The sequence below is a fragment of the Lasioglossum baleicum genome, unplaced genomic scaffold (assembly GCF_051020765.1).
Source record: "Lasioglossum baleicum unplaced genomic scaffold, iyLasBale1 scaffold0401, whole genome shotgun sequence".
In the NCBI taxonomy this organism is placed as follows: Eukaryota; Metazoa; Arthropoda; class Insecta; order Hymenoptera; family Halictidae; genus Lasioglossum; species Lasioglossum baleicum.
Genome location: NW_027469461.1, coordinates 40,975 through 65,265, shown reverse-complemented (window position 1 = coordinate 65,265; position 24,291 = coordinate 40,975). Strand labels below are relative to the sequence as shown.

The following is a 24,291-nucleotide window of genomic DNA, read 5'->3' as shown; positions in this document are numbered from 1 at the left end:
TCTTTCATATACCAAAATAAGGTGTACTTCTGCTACAATGTCTACTAATTTGTTTCCGCGAGAGCTGAGCATGAAACTCGATGCAGCGGGTTAGCATCTCGGGCGGTAATGCTTTTTGTAAAATGTTTGACTTCGTTGGAATTCGTAACGTTCTCAAACAGTATGACGCTGCACTTTAATACTCATACCGGGAATTATGGTGTCTATTGCCAGAACACTTCAGCGGACTTTCTCCCGCAATATCTGGTTTGACTCACGTAATCGCAGGATAAGTGAAGCTATTGACTTAGCCGTTCGTCTGTCACAGAGGGCCTTAACGTTCTAGAACGGTATGACCGCCGACCTTCCAATCCATCCGTTCTATTAAGGTGCCCGTCGCTAAAATGGATGCTACTTGGCTACTCTGAAGACGAAGTTATACACTCTATACGGCGTGTTATCTACGCGGATGGTAAGACCTTCGGGAAAACTTTGATCCTATACCAATTCGTAACCTTCTACGACGGTTCAACTTGTGACATTAATATTTATACAGTTAAATTGGGTGCATGATTGCAACACTGCACATCAGATTGACTCCCAGAATAACTGTTTTGACTCTCCGTATCCGAGGATAGGTGAAGCTGCTGGCTTAGCTGTGCGACTATGAAAGACTGTGATAACGTTCACGATTGGCTTGACCCTAGATTTTGTAATTCATACATGATGTTATGGAGCACGTCAATAAAATGTTTACTAATTTGCTTCTCTGGAGCCGAAGTTATACTCTCGATGCAGCAGGTTAATTTCTCGGAAGGTACGGCCGTCTGAAAAAAATTTGACTCTATACCAATACGTAACGTTCACCAACGGTTTGACTCATTACTTTGATAATCATTCCCGGAAATACGGTGCCTAATGACAATTCTTTTCTGCGGATATAATTCCTGGAATACCTGCTTAGACATTCGGAATCACAGGATGAGTGAATCTATTATCCTATCCGTTGGATTTTAAGGAATGTGGTACCTTTCTCGAAATATTCAGCCCTCGATGTTGTATCTCACACAAGATATTGAGGTGCCCGCCAGTAAAATGTATAGCAACTTCTTTCTTTAAACACGAAGTCATATTCCCGATACAGCGAGTTAATCTTTCGGTGAGTATGGCGTACGGTAAAGCGTTTGACATTATACCAATCGGTAACGTTGGGCAAGGGTTAGGTTCTGTACTTTCGTATTCAAACCGAGAATTAAGTTGACCATTGCCAATCGTGTACAGCGGATTGAGTTCCGGAGTTCCTGGTTTGAATGTCGGAAAAACAGTGTAGGAGAAGCTATTGACTTAGACGCTCGACAATCAATGAAGGCGAGATTGTTCCCGAAAGGTTTGACCATCGAAATTCTAATTCATACAAGAATTCACGGTGCAGTCACTAAAACGTGTACTGGCGTGTTTCTCTAAACACGAAGTTATACTCTCCATACGGCGGGATAGCTTCTCGGACGATCTGGTTTTCTGTAAAACGTTTGACATTAAAGCCACTGGTAATGATCTGAAACTGGGTGACGCTGTATTTTAATATCCAAACCATGGAGTAAGGTTTCTGTTTCCAATACCGTTCAGCGGATTTACTACCGGTATTCCTGGTCTGAATCTCGGAATATCAGGATAGGAGATGCTATTGACTTAGCCGTTCGTCTCTCGCAGAAGGTGAGAAGGTTCTCGAGCGGCTTGACACGCGATCTTCTTGTTCATAATGAACTCAATGTGCCCGTAACAAAAATGTTTTCTAATTTCTTCCTCTGAACACGAAGTTATACTCTCGATACAGCGGGTTATCTTTTCGGAGGGTAAGGACTTCGGTAAAACTTTTGACTTTATAGCAATTGGTAACGTTCTGAAGCGGTTTGACCATTTATATATAATATGCAAACCGTGTATTAAGGTGTCTATTACTAAAACTGTTCTCCGTATTTACTCCCGGAAAACCTGGTCTGACTGACGGAATCACAGGGTAGGTGAAGCTATTGACTTGGCTGTCTGGAATATCATAGAAGGTGGTAACTGCCTCGAACTGTTGACTACCGATCTTCTAATTCAAACATGAAGTTCAGGTGTCCGTCACTGCAATAGAGACTAATTTCATTTTGAGAACACGAACTTATACTCTCGATGAGGCCAGTGAGGTTCGCGGAATGTAAGACCTTCGATAAGCCGTTTGACTTCATGCCTGTTGGTAAAGCTCTCGAACGGTTTGACGCCCTACATTAACACTCAAACTGTGAATTAACGTGCCTATCGCCAAAAGTGTCCAGCGGATTTACTCCAGAAATGCTAGGTCTGACTCTCGGAATCTCAGGATAGGTGACACTATTGGCTTAGTTGCGCGACTTTCAAAGAAGTTGGGATCGTTCGCCAACCGATTATACTCTCAAATTTTCCATTCATACGTGAAAAAAGCTGTCCGCCTGCGATTACATTTCCTAGGTCGTTGCGGTGTGCACTGAGCATAACACTCTCTACAGCGGCTTCGGTTCTAGGAAGGTAAGGTGTCTGGTAAGGTGAATGGTGTTATATATATCTATATATATTGGTAACGTTCTCCAGCGGTGTGAGGCTGTACTTCAATATTCATCCAGATGATTGAGGTGCTTATTGCCAATACAGCTCAGCGAACTTACTCCTGGAATACCTGTTTTGTCTCTCGGAATCACAGGATAGGTGAGGCTATTGAATTAACAGTAGGACATTCGAAGAATCTGATAACGTTATCGAGCGGTTTGACACTCGATCTTCTAATTCATACATGAAAAAGTTATCCATCAGCTCAAATGTCTCCAAACTTACTTCTGCGACCACTAAGCATGACATTCGCTATGGCGGGTTCGGTTCTAGGAAGTAAATGTGTCTGGTAAGGAATATTACGTAATATTAATGGGTAACGTTCTTCAGCTGTTTGACGCTGTACATTAATATTCATAAAGTGAGCTGCGGTGTTTATTGCCAATTCTGAGCAGCGAGTTTACTCGTGGAATACCTGATTAGCCTATCGGAACCACAGGATAGCTGTAGCTATTGACATATTTGTGCGACTATCGAAGGATGTGATAACGTTATCGATAAGTTTGACACTCGATCTTTTAATTCATGCATGACATTCAGGTACCCGCCATTAAAATGACTACTAATTTCTTCTGCTGAAGACGATGTTATACACACGATACAGCGGATTATGTTCTCAGATGGCAAGGTACCAGTTAAAGATTACGTCGTTATACATACGTTCTCAAACGGTTTGACGCTCTACTTCAATATTCATACCATGAATTATGTTGTCTATTGCCAATGTTGATCAGCGTATTTACTCCTAGAATAAGTGGACTCACTCCCGCAATCACAGGATATGTGAAACTATTAGCTTAGATGCGCGACTTTCAAAGAAGGTGGGATCTTTGGCCAACCATTTATACTCCCAAATTTTGTACTCATACGGGAAAAAAAGCTGTCCGCCTGCAAATACATCCCCTAGTAGTTGCGGTGAGCACTAAGCATGACACTCTCTTCAGCGGGTTCGGTTCTAGGAGGGAAAGATGTCTGGTAATGTGTATGACGTTATATATATTGGTAACGTTATCCAGCGGTGTGACGCTGTACTTCAGCATTGATCCAGTTGGTTGAGGTGCTTATTGCCAACAAAGCTCAGCTAATCTACTCCTGGAATACCTGATTTGCCACTCGGAATCACAGGATAGCGGCAGCCATTGACTCAGTTGTGTGACCTTCAAAAAAGGTGATAACTTTCCCGATCGGTTTGAAACTCGAACTAGTTATTCATTCATGATACTGAGGGGCCGGCCCCAATATGTATATTAATTTGTATCTCTGATCACGAAGTTATACTCTCGATACATCGGGTTAACTTCTCGGAAGATATGGCATCTGTAAAAAGTTTGAACCTATATCAATGGGGAACGTTCTACAATGATTCGACACTGTACTTTAATACTCGCACAGTGAATTAGGGTTTCTATTGCGAATACTGTTCAGCGCATTTACTCCCGTAATACCTGGTTTTTCTCGCGGAATAGTAGGTAGAGTGGTGCTGATGGTTCAGCTTTATATCCCCCAAAGAACGGGGTAAAGTTCTGGAACGATTTGACCATCGATCATGTAATTCTTACATGAAATTATGGCGCCCATTACTAAAACGCGTACCAATGTGCTTCTCTGAAAATGAAGTTGTACTCTCGGTATAGCGGCATACTTTCTCGGAAGGTAGCTTATTCTGTAAAATAATGACTATATAACAATTGGTGATGATCTCCACCGATTTGATTCTCTACATTAATGCTCATGCTAACAATTCAGGCGGCCATTACCAATTCTGTCCTGCGCATTTACTCCCGGAATGCCTGGTTTGAATCTCGGAATCACAGGATAGATGAAGCTATTAACTTAGCTGTGCGACACGCACAAAAGTTGGAAACGTTCTCGTGCGGTTTGACACTCTATCGTCTGATTCATACATGAAGATATGGTGCCCAACACTGAAATTAATACTAATCTATTTTCTAGACACAAAGATATACTCCTGATATGGCGGGTTAGCTTCTCGGGCGGTATGGTATTAGGTAAAACGATTGATTTCATTAGAATTTGTGACGTTCTGATACGGTATGACACTCAATATTATGATTCAAACCGCGAAGTAAGGTGTATGTTGACAATTCTGTTCAACGGATTTACTCCCGAAATGCCTCGTTTCACTCCCGGAATCGATGGATACGTTATGCTATTGACTTAGCCGCTCGTGACTCACAGACGGTGGCAAAGATGTCGAACGGTTTGACCCACGATCTCCGACATCATACATGAAATTAGGTGCCCGTCATTAAACTGAATACTGATTTCTGCCTCTGATCGTAGATATATACTTTCGATTTAGCGAATGTTGTTCGCGGAACTTAACGCCTTCGGTAGAACGATTGACATTATTCCAATTGGTAACGTTCAGTAACGGTTTGACGCTCTACTTTAATATTCAAGCCGTGAATTAGAGTGTCCATTGACAATACTACTCGGCGGATATACTCCTGGAATACCAGGTTTGAGTGACGGAATCTCAGCTAAAGGTGATGGTACTGACTTATCAGCTCGACGCTCAAAGTAGGTGGTAACATTATGGAATGGTTTGACCATCTATTTTCTAATTCATAAATTTAATTCGAGTTTCCGTATCTAATATGTCCACTAACTTTGGTCTCGGAACACAATGATATTCTCTTGATACAGCAGGATAACTTCTCGAAAGCCAAGGCCATCTTTAAATAGTTTAAGTTTGTATCAGTAGTTAAATTTCTACATGAATTTGACTCTGAACTTTCATATCTATGCCGTGAACTAGGTGGCCGAGAATTAATAGTCTTCGCGGATTTACTCCCGGTATATCTGGTTTGACAATCGGAATCCCTGAATAAGTGAAGCTATTAACTTGACCGTTGTGCCATGGAAGGTAGATATCTTTCTCGAAATGTCTGACACTCGATCTTCTAATTTACATATGAAATTGAGCGTACCGTCTCTAGAATGTAAGGGAATTTGCTTCCTAATACAAGAAGTTATATTCTCGATACAGCCGGTTATGTTCTCGGACGGTAAGGTATTCGGTATTGAGTATCACGTTATACCAATTGGTATCGATCTCAATCGATTTAGCGCTCTACTTTAATATTCATACCGTGAATAAAAATGTATATTGCTAATACTATTCAGCGCATGTACTCCTAAAGTACCTGGTGTGACTATCGGAATTATAGGATAGGTGAAGCTATTTACTTAGCAATGCGAGTCTCAAAGGATATGGTATCGCTCTCGAACAGTTTGACTGTCGATTTTTCTATTGATACAAGAAAATAAGTCGTTCCGTATGTCAAAATGTCAACCAATTTGATTCCTTGAGCACTAAGAATGACATTCCCTACAGAGGGATATGTTTTAGGAAAATAATATGTTCGGTCAAAATAATAACTCTATAGCAAGTGGTATTTTTCTCGGACGGATTAACTTTCTGATGTAATATTCGTAGCATGAATTAAGGTGTCTATTGCCAGTACTGTTCAGCGGACTTACTCCTGAAATTGTACGCTTGACACTAAGAATAACACATATATATGTGATGCTATTGACTAAAGCGTTCGGCTCTCAGGGAATGTGATAACGCTCTGGGGCTGTTCGATACTGGATCTGCTAATTCAGACATAGTATTGAGGTGTTCGTCAGCTAAAATATCTACTAATTTATTTCCCGTAATCCGCAGTAAAACCTACGATACAGCGGGTTATGTTCTCGAAATGTAAGATGTCCGGTATGGAGTATGACGTTATAGCAATGGGTAACGATCTCCAGCGGTTTGACTCTGTCCTTTAATATCCATGCCGTGAATAGATGTGTCTATTTTCAATACCCTTCAGCGGATTAACTGCTGATATTCCAGGTGTAACGATCGGGGTCACAGGATAGGTGAGGCTACCGACTCAACCGTACAATCCCCGAAGATGCTGGTATCGTTCTCCATTGGTTTGACACTGTATCTTCAAATTCATACGTGAAATTAAGGTGCCCGACTCTAATATGTATAATAACTTTCTTCTCTGAACACGAAGACGTACCCTCGATTCAGCGCGTTAGCTTCTCGGAAGTTAAGGGCTTTGTTAAAAAGTTTGACTCTACAAATGTACGTAACGTACTTCCACGGTTTGTCTCTCTACATCATTACTCATGCAGCGAATTGCCGTGCCTATTGCCAAAACTGTACAGCGGATGTTCTACTGGAATACCTTGTCTAACTCTAGGTATCAAGGGACAGATGAAGCTATTGACCAAGCTGCGCAACCTATAGAAATGCTCGACGCATTCTCGAAAAATTTGACTCTCGATCTTGATATTCAAAGAAGGAAATAGCGTGTCCGTCTGCTAGGCTGTCTTCTGATTTTCTTCCGAGGACACTTGGCACGACACTTCGCACAGCGGATTAGGTTCTCGGAAGGTAACGTATTCGGTAAAGAGAATGACATTGTAGGAATTGGTGATGTTCTCAGAAGATTTGACTCCTTACTTTAATATACATGCTTTGAATTAAGGTGTCTGTACCCTACAACATTCAGGGGATTTAGTCCACGAAATACCCTGTGTGGCTCTCGGAATCACAGGATACGCGAAGATATTGCCTTAGCTATGCGACCCACAAAAAGGCGGTAACATTCTGAACCGGTTTGACCCTCGAACTTCTAATTCATACATGAAATTAAGATGGCGTCACTGTAATGTATACTAATGTGTTTTTCTAAGCACAAGGTTCTACTTGCGAATCAAGGGATTCTTTTTTCGGAGGGTAAGGCCATCGGTAAAGCGTTTGACTTTATAATAATTCTTAACGTTTTCAATCGGTTTGTCGATCTATATTAGTATTCAAACCGTGAAATAAGGTGCCGATGACCAATACTGTTCAGTGGATTTACTCCCGAAACACCTGGTTTTGTCTTTCAGAAACACAGGATGAGTGATGCTATTGACTTAGCAGTACGAATATAAAAGAGGTTGCGGACGTCCTCGAACAGTTTGACACTCGATCTTGCAATTCGTACAGGAAGTTAAGGTGCCCATCGCTAAAACGGATATTACTTGGCATCTCTGAACACGAAATTACACTCTCTATGCGGCAGGTTAGTCTCTCTGAAGGTACGGCCGTCGGTAAAAGGTTTGATTCTACACCAAGGCGTAAGATCTTTAACTGTTTGACTCAGTACTTTGATATTCATACACGGAATTACGGTGCCTATTGCCAATACGTTTCAGCGGATATACGCCCAGTATAGTTGCTTTGACTCTCGGTATCAGAAGCTAGTTGACGCTATTGACATAGCAGCTAGAATATAACAGAAGGTGGTAACGGTCACGAAATATTTTACCCACGATCTTCTAATTCATACATGGAATTATGGTGCCTGTCACTAATATGATTGCATATTTCGTTCTCTGAACACGAAGTGATACCCACGATACAGCGGGTTAGTTTTTCGGAAATATGGCCATTGCTAAAGTGTTTGAATTTATAAAAGCAGGTAAAGTTCTCAACAAGTTGCACGCTCTACATTAATATTGAAACCGTGAGTCATGGCGACCATTGCCAATTCTCTTCAGTGTCTTTACTCCAAGTATACCTAGTGTGATTCTCGGAACCACAGGATAGGAGAAGCTATTGTGATATATGTGCGATTTCACGAAGAAGGTAGTAACGTTATCGAACGGTTTAACTCTCGATCATCTCATTCATACATGAAATTAAGGTGCCCCCACTGGAATGTTTACTAATTTGTATCCCTGCATACGAAGTAATACTCTACATACATCGGGTTATGTTCTCGGAGGGTAACGTCATCAATAAAACGTTTGACTATATACCATTTATGACTATAAAGATTAATTTCGGAATGCTCGTTTAGACTTTCAGAATCACAGGACAGGTGTAGCGTGTGATTCAGTAGATCGACACTCGAAGAGGGTGATCACGTTCTCGAACGATTTGAACCAGGACCTACCTAGTTCATACTTGAAATTAGGATGCCCGTCACTAAAATCCATACTAACTCGCTTCTTCGAACACGAAGTTTTAGCCTCGATAACGCGGGACAGATTCACGAAGTTAAAGCCGTGTGTGAAATCTTTGAATCTATACCAATACGTAGCTTCCTACAGCGCTTTGAATCTGTACTTTAATATTTTCAACGTGCAATAGGGTGTATAAGGCTAATACTATACAGCGGATCGACTCCCGGAATACCTCATTTGACTCTCAGAACCTCAAGATATGTGAAGCTATTGATTTTGCAGTTCGTCTCTCATAGAAGGTTGTAACGATCTGGCGTGATTTCACACTCGATCTTCTTATTCATAATGAAATTAGGATCCCCGTCACAAAAAGATTTACTAATGTGTATCCCTAAACACGTAGCTTCACTCGATAGGGCGGGTTAGCTTCTCGGTCGGTAAGCCAGTCGGTAAATGGTTTGACTTTATATCAATTAGTAACGTTCTCAAACGTTTTGATTCTCTATTTTAATATTGAAACCGTGAATTAAGGGATCTATTACCATCTCGGTACAGCGCAATTACTCTCGGAATATGTCGCTTGAGTCTAGGAATCACAGGATGTATGAAGCTATTGATGCAGCTGTTTGAATTGCAAATACTCTTCAGCTGATTTTCTGCCTAACTACCTTGTTTGACTCCCGGATTCGCATGGTACGTGAGGCAATTGACTTAGCCGTTCGACTCTCGAAGACAGTGGCAACGTTCTCGAATGGATTGGTACACAATCTTCTAATACGTACATAAATTGAAGGCCCCCGTCACTGATATGTATACTAATTAGCACTTCTGAACACGAAGTTATACTCCCGATACAGCTGGTAAGTCTTATTGGAAATTATGGCCGTCGGAAAGAAGCGTGTCTTTATACATATTGTTTACGTTACACATCGGCTTGCATCACAACTTTAGTATCCATACCGAGATATGGAGTGTCTATTTCCAATACCGTTCAGATCATTTACTCTAGGAATACCTGGTTTGATTCTCGGAAATATAAGATAGGTGAAGCTTTTGACTTAGACGTTTAACTCTCAAGGAAGATTGTAAGGTTCTCCTACGGTTGGACTTTCGATTTTGCCATGCATACATGAAAATAAAGTGCCCGTCTTATAAAATGTATACTCATTTGTTTCCGTGATTACTATACATGGCTGTCCCTATAGCGGGGTTGGACTACTCGGGAGGTAAGACCTTCGGAAGAATGTTTGGTTCTATACGAATAGGTAATGTTGTACAACGGTTTTACGATCGACGTTAATATACGAATTGTGATTTATGGTATCAATTACCAATACTGTGCATCGGATAGACTCGCTGAGTACCTGGTTTGACTCTCGGAATTTCAGGATATGTGAAGCTGTTTACTTAGCCGTTCTACTCTAACAGAAGGTGGTAACGTTCTCAAACCATTAGACCACCGATCTTGTAATTCATTAATGAAATCAAGGTGCTCATTACTGAAACTAACAGCAATTCGACCCTCTGAACACGATGTAATAGTTTAGTTACAGCGGGATAGTTTTTCAGAGGGTAAGATCATCGGTAATACGTGTGACTTTACAGCCAATGCTATTGTTCTCAATCAAATTGACGTTCTACTTTAATATGCAAACCCTGAATTGAAGTGTCTTCTACCAATACTGTTCAGCGGATTTTCTCCAGGAATAACTCATACGATTCTCGGAATCGCACGGTAGGTGAAGCTATCGGAAGGATAGGTATTGGGTAAATGGAATGACTTCATATCAAATGGTCATATTCTCCAACGGTTGGTCTCTCCACCTTAATATTCATGTTGTGATGTAAGGTGTCTTTTGCCAACACTGTTCAGTGGATTTACTTCCGCATTACCTGATATGGCTCTTCGAATCCCTGGATAGGTGATGCGATTGAGTTAGCCGATCGTAGCACACAGAAGGTGGTAACGTTCTCGAACGGTTCGACTCTCTACCTTCTGATTCCTGTTGGAAGTTAAGGTGACCGTCACTAAAATGTATACCTGTTCCGCCCACTGAACCACATCTTATTCCTTTGATACAATGGGTAAGATATTCTTGGGATAAGATCTTGAGTATACCGTTTGGTTCTATAAAAATTGGTATCGCTGATAAACATCCTGACGTTCAACTTTAATACTCAATCCGTGAACTAAGGTGTTTATTGCCAATTCTGTACTCGGCTATACTCTCGGACTACCAGGTTTGACCCTCAGAATCACAGAATAGGTGAAGCTACTGACCTAGCCGTTCGACTCTCAGAGAGGGTGGTAACGTTCGCAAACGGTTTGACCAGCCACTTTAATATTCTACCGTGAATTATGATGTCTATTGCTATTACAGTCCAGAGCATTTACTCCCGGAATGCCTGGTTTGACTCTCGGAATCATAGGATAAGTGAAGCTATAGACTTAGCCGTTCGACGGCTAAAACGTAAAACGTTTGACGTTACTACAATTGGTAACACTCTCAAACAATTTGACGCTCCACATTAATATTCAAACTGCGAAATAAGGTGTCAACTCCCAATTCTGTTTAGAAGACTTGCTTCTCGGTTATCCTGGGTTGACTCTCGGAATCACGGGATAGGTGAAGTTATTCACTTGGCCGTTCCACTCTCAAAGGGGGCGGTAATGTTCATGATCAGTCTGTGTTCCGATCATCTTATGCATACACGAAATTGAGGTGCTAAAATATCTACTAATTTGCTTCTCGTAACTCGAAGTAATGCCCTGTATGTAGCGGGCTTGCTTCTCGGAAAGAATGGCCTACGGTAAAAGGTTAGACTGTATACGATTGGGTAAAGTTCTACAATGGCTTGGCCTCCTGATATAATATTCGATCAATGAATGATGTACGGCAGATCGCGCAACATTACTGTTTGGTCTCCGTTAATATCTCAATACATGATTTTGAACCGCAAGCAATTCCTTCTCATTTTTATATTTATATACAAATACTGCAATTTACTGTTATGTTCAATACAATTTTTTTCGAAATTCTTAGTTCTATCGTTCTATTGTTAGTTAAAAAAATTGGATACCTGAATACAAGTGTCTTTGGAACTAGTTCAGTGCACGTTTAAGACATTATTTTGTTAAACTTATTGTTATTTTACACGATTGTCTGTTCACGTACCTACGCTTCCGGAGCGACACGAGTGGACGGGAGTTGCAGTTGCCTTCGGTATGTCGGAACAGCACTGCAGGATGGTCTTCGTCAATTTCATTAACTCTGATTTGGTTCCGTATGGATTTCATCCCAGTCTCCCATTTATATATACATCCTGCAATTGTCTCTTCGGATATCTTCTATTTCTTCCGTAATTTGCAGTTCGTAATTTGATTAACTTGTATTTCTCAGTAAAGGTGTCCCTGAAAATAGTTTAGTGTACGATTACAACATTATTTTGATATATTTATGGTTATCGTACATGATTGTCTGTATACGTTCCTACGCTTCCAGAGCGATACGCCTGGATCGGGCAAGTAGTTGCGTACGGTGGATAGACGCGAGACTGCTATATGGTAATGGTTAACTTCTATAGCTCTGATATTGTACTGTTTGCACTCCTTCGCTGTTTCCAATTTATTTCGACGTATTGTAATTTACTTCTATAATATTTTCGGTTCTTTTCAAAATTTCAAATGTTTAACATCAGAAATTGTATTTTATAGGAACAGTGTCCTTGGAAATAGATGAGTGCACGTTTTTGATAATATTTTGTTATACTTACTGTTATTGCATACGTTTACCTGTATGAGCACCTATGCATCCAGAAAGACACGGCTTTAGTGGCTTTGCAGTTGCGTACGGCAGAACGGAGCGACACTACTGGATGGTCTTCGATAATGTTTTTAACCTTGATATTGCACAGTAAGAATTTTTTCCCCGTTTTTCATTTATTTGTACATACCGTAAGTTACTGCAGTAATATTTTCACTTCTCCTATAAAATACAATTTTTGAAATAAAAAATTGGAGGGTTCGAATATAACCGGAAATATCATAACAGTAGATCACAGAATGTAGGAATAAATAGTTAATATCGAAAGAATGCATTCCGCACAATATCAAGGTTAGAGAAATTAACGAAGATAATACCGTAGGGGCGGTCAGATATGCGGAACGCACCAGCAAGACCATAACAGGCTCGTCGCGCCGGAGGCGTATGTACGTATAAAGAGTATTATGTAAAATAAGAATAAGTTTCATCATAATATTGGCATAAACGTACACTCGACTAATTCCAAAGACACTATCACTGATAAATACAATTCTTTAAACCAAAAACTGAAAATTTTGAAAAGAACTGGAGACATCATAACAGTAAATTACAGTATGTAGATAAAAACAGAATACAGAGAAATAATGCACACAGTTCAATGTCAAGGTCAGTGACATTTTCAAAGACCATACAGCACTGTAGCGCCGATATTCCGAACGCAAGTCCAAGAGAACTCCATCCGTGTCGCTCCGGAAGTGTGGGTACGCACACACAAAATCGTTTAAAATATCAATAAATATAGAAAACTGATGACATAAGCGTACACTCAACTGACTCCGAAGACACTATTCATATAATGTACAATGAATGATATTAAAAATTGTGAATTTTTGAAAAATTCGTAAGTATTAAAACAGTAAATGGCAGTATATATAAATAAATGGAAGAATGCGAAAGAATGCATATGTTAGTATATCAACTAGCGAACGCAAGAACGAGACGAATCCAATGCTGTCGCACCGGCAGTGTAGGTACATAAGGAGACAATCATATATAATAACTAAGAATTCAACAACATATGATCAGAAGCGTACCCTCATCAAATTCCAAAGGCACAGTTCATGAAATGTACAATGACTGATATTAGAAATTGGTAATCATGAAAATGTCGAAAGAATCGAAACAGTATATTACTGTGTGTACTAATAAGTTGAAAATAGTGAAAGATAGAAAGGGGTACAATATCAAGGTTAAAGAAATGAACATAGGCCATAGTAAGATCACGCCATCTATGTTGCCCTGGATGCGTAGGTACGTGTACAGACAATCACATAAAATAACAATATTATTAACATGAAAATGTCACAAACGTATGATAAACTAATTCCAAAGGCACTTTTCATGTACGATACAATTTCTGAAATTGAAAATTTGAAATTTAATAATTTCAAAAATAAATATCGTAACAGTAAATTACAGTATGTACACATCAACAGAAAACAGAGAGGGAATGCGAACGGTACAATATCAAGGTCAAAGAAATTAACAAAGACCTAACGGCACTGTGGCTCCGATCTAGCGAACACAACTACAAAGCCAATCCTGCCATGTCGCTCCGCACGCGTAAGCAGTCATATAGACAATCATATAATGTATCAACAACCTTGACAGAAAATTGTCATATATGTACACTCATCTATTTCCATAGACATGCATACTAAGAATTACAAATCCCTAAACTAAAATTTATAATTCTGCCAAATCGAACATACCATAACAGAGAATTACAGCATATAAAATTTAATACTTGACTATGAAATAATTAATATTGTACAATGTTATGGTTAAAAATACATACAAAGGCCATACAGCAGTGATGTACCGATCTAATGACCGCTACTGCAAAACCACAGGAGCCGTGCCGCTCCGGAAAAGCAGATACATATAGAGACAATCCTATAAAATACCCAAGAACTTAATAAAATATTGTCGTAAACGTACACACAAATAACTCCAATGACACTTTTATTAAGAAATGAAATTTTTCTCAATCACAAATCGAAAATTTTGAAAAAAAAAATGGAGAATATCAAAACAGTTAGTTACGGTATGTCGAAATAAATATAAATCTGTGAAAGAATATAAACGATACAATATAGTGTTTAAAGAAATTAACAAAGACCATATAGTAGCGTCGCGCTGATCATGTAAACGCAACTGCAATATAAATCCAGCCGTGTCGTACATGAAGCGTATGTGCCTATTGCGACCATCCTATAAAATAACAATCAATTAACCAAAATATAGTCACAAACAATCATTCCACTAATTCGGTGGCACTTGTCCTAAAAAATGCAATTGCTAAAACAAAAGTTTGAAGTCTTAAAAAAAAATGGTAAATATCATTACTGTAAATTACAGTATGTATAAGAAAGTGGAAAACTGGGTAAAATGACAACGGCACATAATCAAGCTTAAAGAAATATACGAGGGTCTTCCAGTATGCCGCGCCAATCTGCCTTTCGCAACTGCAAGACCACTCCAGTCGTGTCGCACAGGAAGCGTCGGTATGTACACAGACAGTCATATAAAATAACAATAAGTTTAACAGAATAATGTCATAAACGAATACTCGATTAATTCCAAAGACACAATTATTGGGAAATACAATTTCTTAAAATTAAAATTGAAAATTACGAAAAAATATCGAAAATATCATAACAGTAAATTGCAATATCTATAAATAAATAGAAAACTGTGACAGAATGCATATGGTACAAAATCAAGGATAAGGAATTGACTGAAATCACACAGTAATGCCGCTTCGAGCTGCAGTGTACATCTGCAAGACCTCGATATATCTTCATCTAACCTGTGATAGTATGAGTATAAGCAGGCATTCCGGCCGTAAATCCGCTGATCAATATTGGTATCAGACATATTAATTAGCTGGTTGAATATTATAGTAGATCATCAAACTGTTTGGGTGCGTTGCCACTTTGTTAAAAGTCGAACGTTTTTCTGGAGACCTTACACTCCGAAAGCCTAACCAGCTGTATCGATGGTATAACTCCGTGTACAGAGGAACAAATTAGTAGACATTCTAGCGACTCGCACCTTAGTTTCATGTATGAGTAAGGTGATAGTGGGTCAAACCGTTCTAGAGATTTACCACGTTCTCTGATAGTGGGATGTCTAAGACAATAGCTTCTGCTTTCCTGTCATTCCGATAGCTGGACCAGGTATTCGGGTAGTCAATCCTCTGAACAGTATTAGCAATACTAATTTGCAATACTAAGCTCGCCAAGCCGTTTGAGACCGTTACCAATTGGTATAAGGACGAAAATTTTACCGAGGGCATTACTTTCCGGGAAGGATATGCCGCTGTAGGGCGTGTCTTGCATAGTGTTAGTGGAATCAAATTATTAGACATTTGAGCAGATGAACACCATATTTTCGTGTATGTACAGCAAAATCGAGACACAAGCTGATCGAGATCGTTACCACCAGCTTTGAGGGACGCACAGTTACGTCCATAGCAACGCCTATCCTGTGGTTCCGTAATTGAAACGAGGTATCCCAGAAGTAAGTGCGCTGAACAGGATTGGCAAAACGCACCTAAATTCGCGGTGTGAATATTAAAGTGCAATGTCAATCAGTTGTAGAACGTTATATATACGTATAGGGGTCAAACGTTTTACCGAAGGCCTTACCTTCCGAGGACCAAATCCGCTGTATCGAGAGTATAACATCGTGTTGAAGAATGCAGGAAAGTATACATCTTAGTGACGTCACCATTAAATTCATGTATGAAGTAGAAGTTCTAGGGTCAGGACGCTCGAGAACGTTGCACACCTTCTGTAAGAGACGAACGGCTAAGTCAGTAGCTTCACCTATACTGTGATTCAGAGAGCCAAACCAGGTATTCCGCGCGTAAATCCAATGAACAGTGTGGTCAACCGACGCTATAATTCACGGCTTGTGTATTAAAACGGAGCGTCAAGCCGTTCGAGAACGATAGCAATTAGTATAACGTCATTATTCTTACAAATTACCTTACCGTCCGAGGACCGATCGCGCCGTATCGAGTGTCTTGCTTATTGTTCGCAGAAACAAATTAGTCGACATGTTGGCAGACGGACACCACATTTCATGATATAAATATAAAAATCGACAGCAAAGCCGTTGGATAACGACACCGCCATATTTAGACAATAACGGCGATGTGAATGGTTTCACATATCTAGTGATTCCGACTGTCAGGCCAGGTATCCAGTGCGTAAATCTGCAGAACGGTATTAGCAAATAACACCTTATTGGACGGCTTGAATATTAAAGTAGGGTGTCAAGTCGTTTGAGGACGATACCGATTTGTACAAAGTCAAACGTTTACCGGAGGCATTTACGTCCGCGAATCTGAACAGCTCCATCGAGACTGTAACTTCGGGTTCTGAGAATGAAACTAGTATTAATTTCAGTGACGGGCACATTAACTTCATGTACGTAATAGAAGATCGAGAGTCAAACAGCTCGGGAACGTTGCCACCTTCTATTAGACACCAACCGCTGCGCCAATGGCTTCACCTATCCTGTGGCTGGTAAAGTCCAACCAGGTATTCCTGAACTAAGGCCGCCGAACAGTATTGGCAATAGACACCTTAATTCACGGTTTGAATAGTAATGTAGAGCGTCCAACCGTTTCATATCGTTATCAATTTGCGTACAGTCAACGATTTACCAATGGCCTCACATTCCACGAATTTCACCCGCTGCATCGATAGTATTACTTCGAGACCAGCGAAGCACATTAGTATACATAGTATAGACAGGCACCATTGTTCCGTGCATGAATTAGAACTATCTCGGTTCAAACCGTTGAGACCTTTGCCATGTTCGCTGACAGTGGAACGGCTGAGACAATAGCAACTGCTATTCTGTGATTCCGGAAGTAAAACCAGATATTCCGGGAGCACATCCGCAGGACAATATTGGCAATAGACAGCTTATTTCACGGTATGAATATGAAGGTAGAGCGTCCAACAGTTATAGAGCTTTGTCTTTTAATTTAGAGTCAAACTTTTACCGTGGGTGATACATTCCGAGAAGCCCAAACCGCTGCAGCAAGTGTCTTGCTCAGTGTTCAGGGTAGCCAATTAGTAACATTAACTCCGGGAATACATGGTTTGACTCTTAGAATATTTGAATACGTCAAACTATGGTCTGAGCCGTTCGTTTCTAAATGAATGTGGTTACGTTCTCGAACGGTTTGGTCCTCGATCTAATATGCAATACATGAAATTACGGTGCCTGTCACTAAAATTCATACTAACTTGCTTCTCTGAACACGAAGCTACACCCTCTGCAGAGCTGGTTAGCTTCTAGGAAGGTAAGGCCTTCGGTAAACCTTTTGACTCTATACGAATAGGTAAAGTTCTTCAACGGTTTCATGCTCTGCATTATTATTCATTCCGTGAAATAAGCGGTCTATTGCCAATACTGTTCAGCGTATTAGACCAGGATTACCTGGTTTGGCTCTCCGAAGCCCTGGATAGTTGAACGTATTGACATGGTCGTTCGACTCTGACAGAAGGGCGCAACGTTCTCGTGCGGTTTGACCCTCGATCTTCTAGATCATACATGAAGTCATGGTGCCCGTAATTAAAATGTTTTCTAATTTGTTTCTCTTATCACGAAGTCATGCTCTCGATATTGCGGGACACGTTCTCGGAAGGTAACGTATTCTGCAAATAGAATGACTCTATAACTTTTTGTAATGCTCCCCGACGATTTGACTTCCTACACTAATGCTCATGCCGAGAGTTAGGTGTCTATTGCCAATGCTGTGTAGCGAATGTACTCCTAGTGTACGTGGTTTAACTATCGGTATCACCGGGTAGTTGCAGGTATTGACGTAGCTGTGCCACTCTTTATGGTGTGGCGGGACACAGCCCGCAACCCGATCGCCACGCCGCAGCACCTAGGGTAAGGCCATGTGAGGGTCCGGTGGAGTGACGTCGTACTGGTGGGCTGCTACGTCTAGCCCAACCGCACGCTCGCGGAGGACGAGGATTGCATGGACAGTAAGCGGTGAACCAGCACCTGTCCTGGCCCGTGCTCGTCCTCTGGGACTTCAACGCCCACGCCACCGCGTGGGGGTGCCGGAGGACCAACGCGAGAGGCAAGGCGTTACTCGAATGGGCAGCCGGGTTGGATCTGAGGATCCTGAACAGGGGCGGGGCTAGCACGTACGTGAGGCCGGCGAGGGAGTCCGTGGTGGACAACTCCTTCGCCTCGCCGGCCACGCTGAAGAGGCTCACCGCATGGGGAGTGGAAGAGAAGATCGAGTTGCTGAGCGACCATATACCCATCCTCATGCGGTACCGCGCCCCGGGCCCGGCCCGGCGTCGTCGAGAAGAGGTAAGAAGAGGCGGCATCGACTCGGCTCGGAGGTGGCAGCTGCAGCGCATGGACGGGGATGCTGTGCACGCGGCGGACTGGTCCCCAGGCCCGGCGGGTGACGTCGACGCGCAGGTCTCGGAGCTCCAGCGAGCCATGACCGAGGCGTGCGACGTTGCCATGCCACGGGCAACGAAGAAGCCACCGAGGTCGGTGTACTGGTGTAGCGTCGAGCTCACGACTCTCAGGGAAAGGGCAATCGAGCCCGCCGCCGGTACACCCGGGCCAGACGCGGAAGAGCGGCCACGTCATAGGAGGAGTCTGCCCTGCGCAGGGAGTGCAGGCGCACGAACAAGAGCCTGCGCAGGGCGATCAAGAAGGCGAGATCCTCCGAGTGGAAGGCTCTGCTAGAAACGCTGCATCGAGAACCGTGGGGTCGTCCGTATCTCGTCGTGTTAGGCAGAGTGAGGGGGTGGGCTCCGCCGCTTACGGAGAGCATGGAGCCTGCCTTCGCGAAGCGGGCCTTCAACGCCCTACTCCCCGCGTCACCTGGGAAGGTGATGACAGCGGAGGAGGCCCCGACGACGCGATGCGAAGTCGGATGGACAGTTGACCGTGGGGTAACCTCCGAGGAGCTGAGCCAAGCGATACGGGAAATTGGAGCGAGATCCAAGGCGCCGTGACGGGACGGGATCCCTGGACGCGCCTGGGTCCTGGAGTCGAGTGGGGACCCTCTTCGCACTGTGCGTCCGGGAGTGCAAGTTTCGGGAGTGCTACAAGAGGGCCAAGGCGGTGCTACTGCCGGAGGTGGGCAAGTCCCAGTAGTCTCCGGCGGCGCACAGGCCGATCTGCCTGTTCGACGAGGGTGGGAAGCTCTTCGGAAGGGTGGTAGCTAGGGGGCTGAGGGACCACCTGTCGAGAGCTGGTCCGGATCTGGATGACCGACAGTTCGGTTTCCAGCAGGGGCGGTCGTCCGTCGGCGCAGTTCAGGGCGTCAGGTCCGTGTCGTAGACGGTCGTCCATCAGGGCGGGGTGATGTTGGCCGTTAGTTTCGACAACGCCAACGCGTTTAATCCCCTGCCCTGGACTGCCGTCAGGGTGGCGTTGGAGCGGCACGAGGTGCCCCAGTACCTGGCGGCGGTTGTCCGAGACTCCCTGTCCAACAGGCGCTTACAATATCCCGGGAGGGACGGTACTGTGCGCAGAGAGATACGCTGCGGGGTCCCGCAGGGGTCGGTACTGGGTCCGATCCTGTGGAACTTAGCGTTCGATACAGTGCTGCATGGCTCGGTCCCCGACGGGGGTGAGTGTTACTTGCTACGCGGATGACACCCTCGTCACGCCGAGCGGTCGCGAGTGCTGGGAGGACGACCCTGCTCGCCGAACTGGGAGTGGCCACAGTGGTCAAGGCCATAGAACGCTTGGGATTCCGCGTCTCGACGGAGAAGACCCAGGCGATCTGGTTCCTCGGCGGGACGAAGCGGGTAGCACCGTCTGGCAACGTACGACGAGGATCGGTCTACGTGGGTGGAAAGGCAGTCCAGGTCCGGGATACGATGAAGTATCTCGGCCTCCTGCTGGACGGCCGATGGACCTTCGAGGACCACTTCGGGCAGCTAGCCCCTCGCCTCGAACAGACGTGTGTGGCACTGTGCCTGCACCTCCCCAACATCGGAGGGGCGGACGAGAGAGTGCGCCGCCTGTACTCCGGGGTCATCCGATCGATGGCCTTGTACGATCCACGGTATGGGCGCGGAACTGATGTCCAGCCGCAAAAGCTGTGCCAGAATCGCTAGCGTCTGACGCAGACTGACCATCAGTGTGGTGATGGGGTATCGCACCGTCTCACACGAGGCCGTCACCGCCCTGGTGGCGGGCCTCCTGCCGCTGGATCTGCTGGCGGGAATGGAGGCCTGAACTTACGACATCGTGCGTCGTCGACCGAGCGGGCTCCCGAGTCTAGGACCGGTGGAAGCGGATAACGTCACGACGGATATCCGACGGGCCGGTTTGGAAGATTGGAGACGGAGGCAAAGCCGTCAGGCGAGCCTCCGCCATAGGACCGTCGGAGCCATCGTCCCGGTCCTAGACGCCTGGATGAAGAGTGGGGGCAGGCGGACATTCCGCCTAGCGCAGGTGCTCTCCGGACACCGGTGGTCCGGATAGTATCTCAAAAAGGTCGGGCGAGAGGTTACGCCAGGGTGTTGATTCTGCGACGCGGAGGTGGACTCCGCGCAGCACACCCTGGAGGACTGTCCGGCCTAGACAGTTGAAAAACGGGCACTGCAGAGTGTTGTATGGTGGGACCACTCGCCCTTCGCCATTGTGCTTAACATGGTGGAGCCCGAGAGGAATTGTCGAGCTGAGGCCTCCTTCTGCAAGCAGGTGATGCTGCAGAAGGACGCAGCGGAGCGTGGCCGGGCAGGAGGAGCCCAGGCCCGCTCTGGCTCCGGAAGGCGGTTCCGGCGAGCGCGACGCAGTCTCGCCTGAGCGCGCCCGGACGTTAGTCCCACGTGGTCGGATAACGTCAGGGGAAGAGCCCCTGCCGGTCGAGGCTGTCCCTGGCCTTTGCATTCCCGTCGCCAATGGGGATCGCTGGGTGGTTGGTTGAGGGACCGACCTCTCCGGGATCGCGGTCCAAGGTGGTGTCGGTGTCGCAGTGTGGTCCACGCGGCACTGCCGAAGAGCCAAGAGCTAGAAACGCAACGCGCGAAGATGATCTCAGCAACGTGAGCGGTGGGGGAGTGCCGGACGGCTTCCGTGCCTGACGCTTGAATTCCCGGCGCTCCTCTTAGCGGAGACGGCGGACCACCGCGGGGTTTAGTCGGAACGAATCCGACAGACCCCCGGCCCCTCCCCCAGGGGGCCGGGACATCTTCTGAAGATTCCCCCGCATCAAAAAACAAAAAAAAGCTGTGCCGCTCTCGAAGAAGGTGGCTATGTTCCCGAATGGCATGCCCTCGATATTCCTATATATGCATGAAGGTAATGTATCTGACTGCTAAAGTGTATAATAATTTGAAAACGTGAAAACTAAGGAACACAATCGCTGCAACGGATTGCGTTCTCGGAAGGTAACGTATTTGGTGAAAGAAATGGCTTAATACGAATTGTTAATTTTAACTGACAGTACGATTCTATACTTTAATATTCATACACTGAATTAAGGTGTCTATTGCAAAAATTTTGTTCATCTCCTTTTCCCCAGGAATACCTTCTTTGACTCGCGGTGTCACAGGATAGGTGAAGCTATTGACATAGCTCTGTCCGACACTTAAGGCAGGTGGTAAAGTTCTCCATGGGTTTGACTCTGGATTTTCATATTGATCCATGAAATATAGGAGCCCCGAAATAAAATGTGTACTAATTTGTATCTGTGAGCACGAAGTTACACTCGCTATATTGCGAGCTACGTTCGCCGAAATTAAGGTTTTCGGTAATACGTTTTACTATATACGACCTGGAAAGGTAGTCGAACGGATTTTCTCTACTTTCATAACATTACCATGAAGTAATGCGACTATTGTCAATACTGTTCAGCAAATTTACACCGGGAATAACTTGAGCAGCTCTCGGAATCACAGAATACGTCATGATATTGACTTAGCTATGCGACTTGCAAACCGTTGTTGAATGGCATTACTCTCGATTTTCTTATTCGTACCTGAAATTTAGGTGCATGTCGCGAAAATGAAAAGTAATGTGCTTCTCTGAGCACAAAGTTGTTGTACTCTCTATATGGCTCTCTCAATATTCATACCGTGAATTAAGATGTCCGTTTCCAGTAGTATTCAACGGAATGACTCCAGGAATACCTTGTTTGACCTTCGGAATGACAGGAGAGGTGCAGGTATTGATCTAGAACTTCTGCTCTCGAAGAAGGTGATAACGTTGTAGAACGATTTGACGGTCGCTCTTATAATACGTGCATGGAATTAAGGTGTACATCACTACAATGCGTATTAATGTGTTCCCTTGGGCACGTCATTATTATATCGATACAGCGAGTTTTGTTCTTGGAATGTAAGTCATTCGTTAAAAGGCATGCTTCTATACGAATTGAAACTGATCTCCGACAGATTCAATTTCGACTTTAATGTTCAAACCGTGAATTATGGTGTCTATTGCTAATACTCTTCAGCGGATTTACCCCGTGTAGCAGATTTGTCTATCGTAACCACAGGATAGCTAATGCTATTGACTTATCTGATCGACTAGCGAAGACGGTGGTATCGTTCTGTAACGGACTGACCCTCGATCTTCTACTTCATACATGGAATTAAGGCGCCCGTCACTAAAATGTATACTATTGTGCTTCTCTAAACACGAGGCTATACTCTCGATGAGGAAGGCGCGGATCGCGGAAGGTGAGACCTTCGGTAAGAAGTTTGAATCTGTACCAATAGATATCATTCTACAACGGTTTGACGGTGTACTTTAATATTTGTACCGTGAAACAGCGTGTCTAATGCCAATATTGTAGAGCAGCTTTTCTCCTCGAATACCTCATTTGACGATCGGAAATCATAAGATAGGTGACGCTACTGACGTAGACGATCGATTATCAAAGGAGGTGATAAAGATCGCAAACGGATTGACTCCCGATCATATAATTCATATATGAAGTTAAAGTGCCCGTCATTAAAATCTCTTGCAACTTTATCCACTATACACGATGGTATACTATCGATACAGCGGGTTAGCATCTCGGATGGTAAGGCCTTCGGCAAAAAGTTTGACTCTATATAAATAGGTAACGATCTACAACGGTATGACGGTCTGCTTCAATATTCATACCGTGTATTAATTTGTCCATTGCCAACGCTGTTCAGCAGATTTCCTCCCGGAATACCCGGGTGGACTATCGGAAACGCAGGACAGGTGTAGCTATTAATATAGCCGTTTGTCTCTTACAGAAGGTGGCAACATTCTTTAGCGTATAGACCCTCGATTTTCCTATTCATACACGCGATCACGGTGTCCGTCACTAAAATACATACTAATTTGTATCTCTGAACTAGTAGTTATCCTATCGATACAACGGGTTAAGTTAGCGATGAATAAATGCCCTCTGTGGACAGCTTCACTCTCTACGTATTGGTAAACTTCTACTACTGTTTGACTCTGTACATTGCCAGTACTATTGCGAATACTGTTCAGCGGATTTACGTCCGGAATACCTGACTTGACACTCGAAATCGCAGGATGGGTGTAGTTATTGACTTAGCCGTTTGAATTTCAAAGATGGTGGTAGCGGTCTCGAACGGTATGATTCTCGAGTTTTCTATTCATGCATGCAATTAACGTGCTCGACACTAACATGGATACGAGTTAGTGTCTCTGGAACACGGTGTAATACTCCCGATGTAGCGAGTTAGTTTTTCGGAGCGAAACGCATTCTGTAATAAGTCTGACCCTACACATATAGGTAATGCTCTACGACGGCTTGGCGGCCTGCTTTTAATATTCGAACGGTGAACTAAGCTGTCTATTTACCATACTGTTTAACGGATTTACTTCCGGAATACCTGGCTTGCCGCCC

The 24,291-nt window shown here is 43.7% G+C and overlaps 1 protein-coding gene across 1 annotated transcript; it reads left to right on the top strand.

Annotated features, from left to right (window-relative positions):
• Window positions 1-20,074: 20,074 nt before the first annotated feature.
• Window positions 20,075-20,666, top strand: LOC143220225 (uncharacterized). The gene is made up of 2 exons (XM_076445916.1): window positions 20,075-20,493; window positions 20,558-20,666. The coding sequence occupies exons 1-2, from the start codon at window positions 20,075-20,077 to the stop codon at window positions 20,664-20,666; spliced, it is 528 nt and encodes a 175-aa protein (XP_076302031.1).
• The last annotated feature ends 3,625 nt before the right edge of the window (window positions 20,667-24,291 follow it).

What these genes read in the sequence shown, in the direction of transcription:
- LOC143220225 (XM_076445916.1), top strand. Translation starts at nt 20,075, where the DNA reads ATGACACCCTCGTCACGCCGAGCGGTCGCGAGTGCTGGGAGGACGACC. An exon ending in ATGGCCTTGTACGATCCACG is followed by an intron (nt 20,494 to 20,557) that starts GTATGGGCGCGG and finishes CGTCTGACGCAG; the next exon opens with ACTGACCATCAGTGTGGTGA.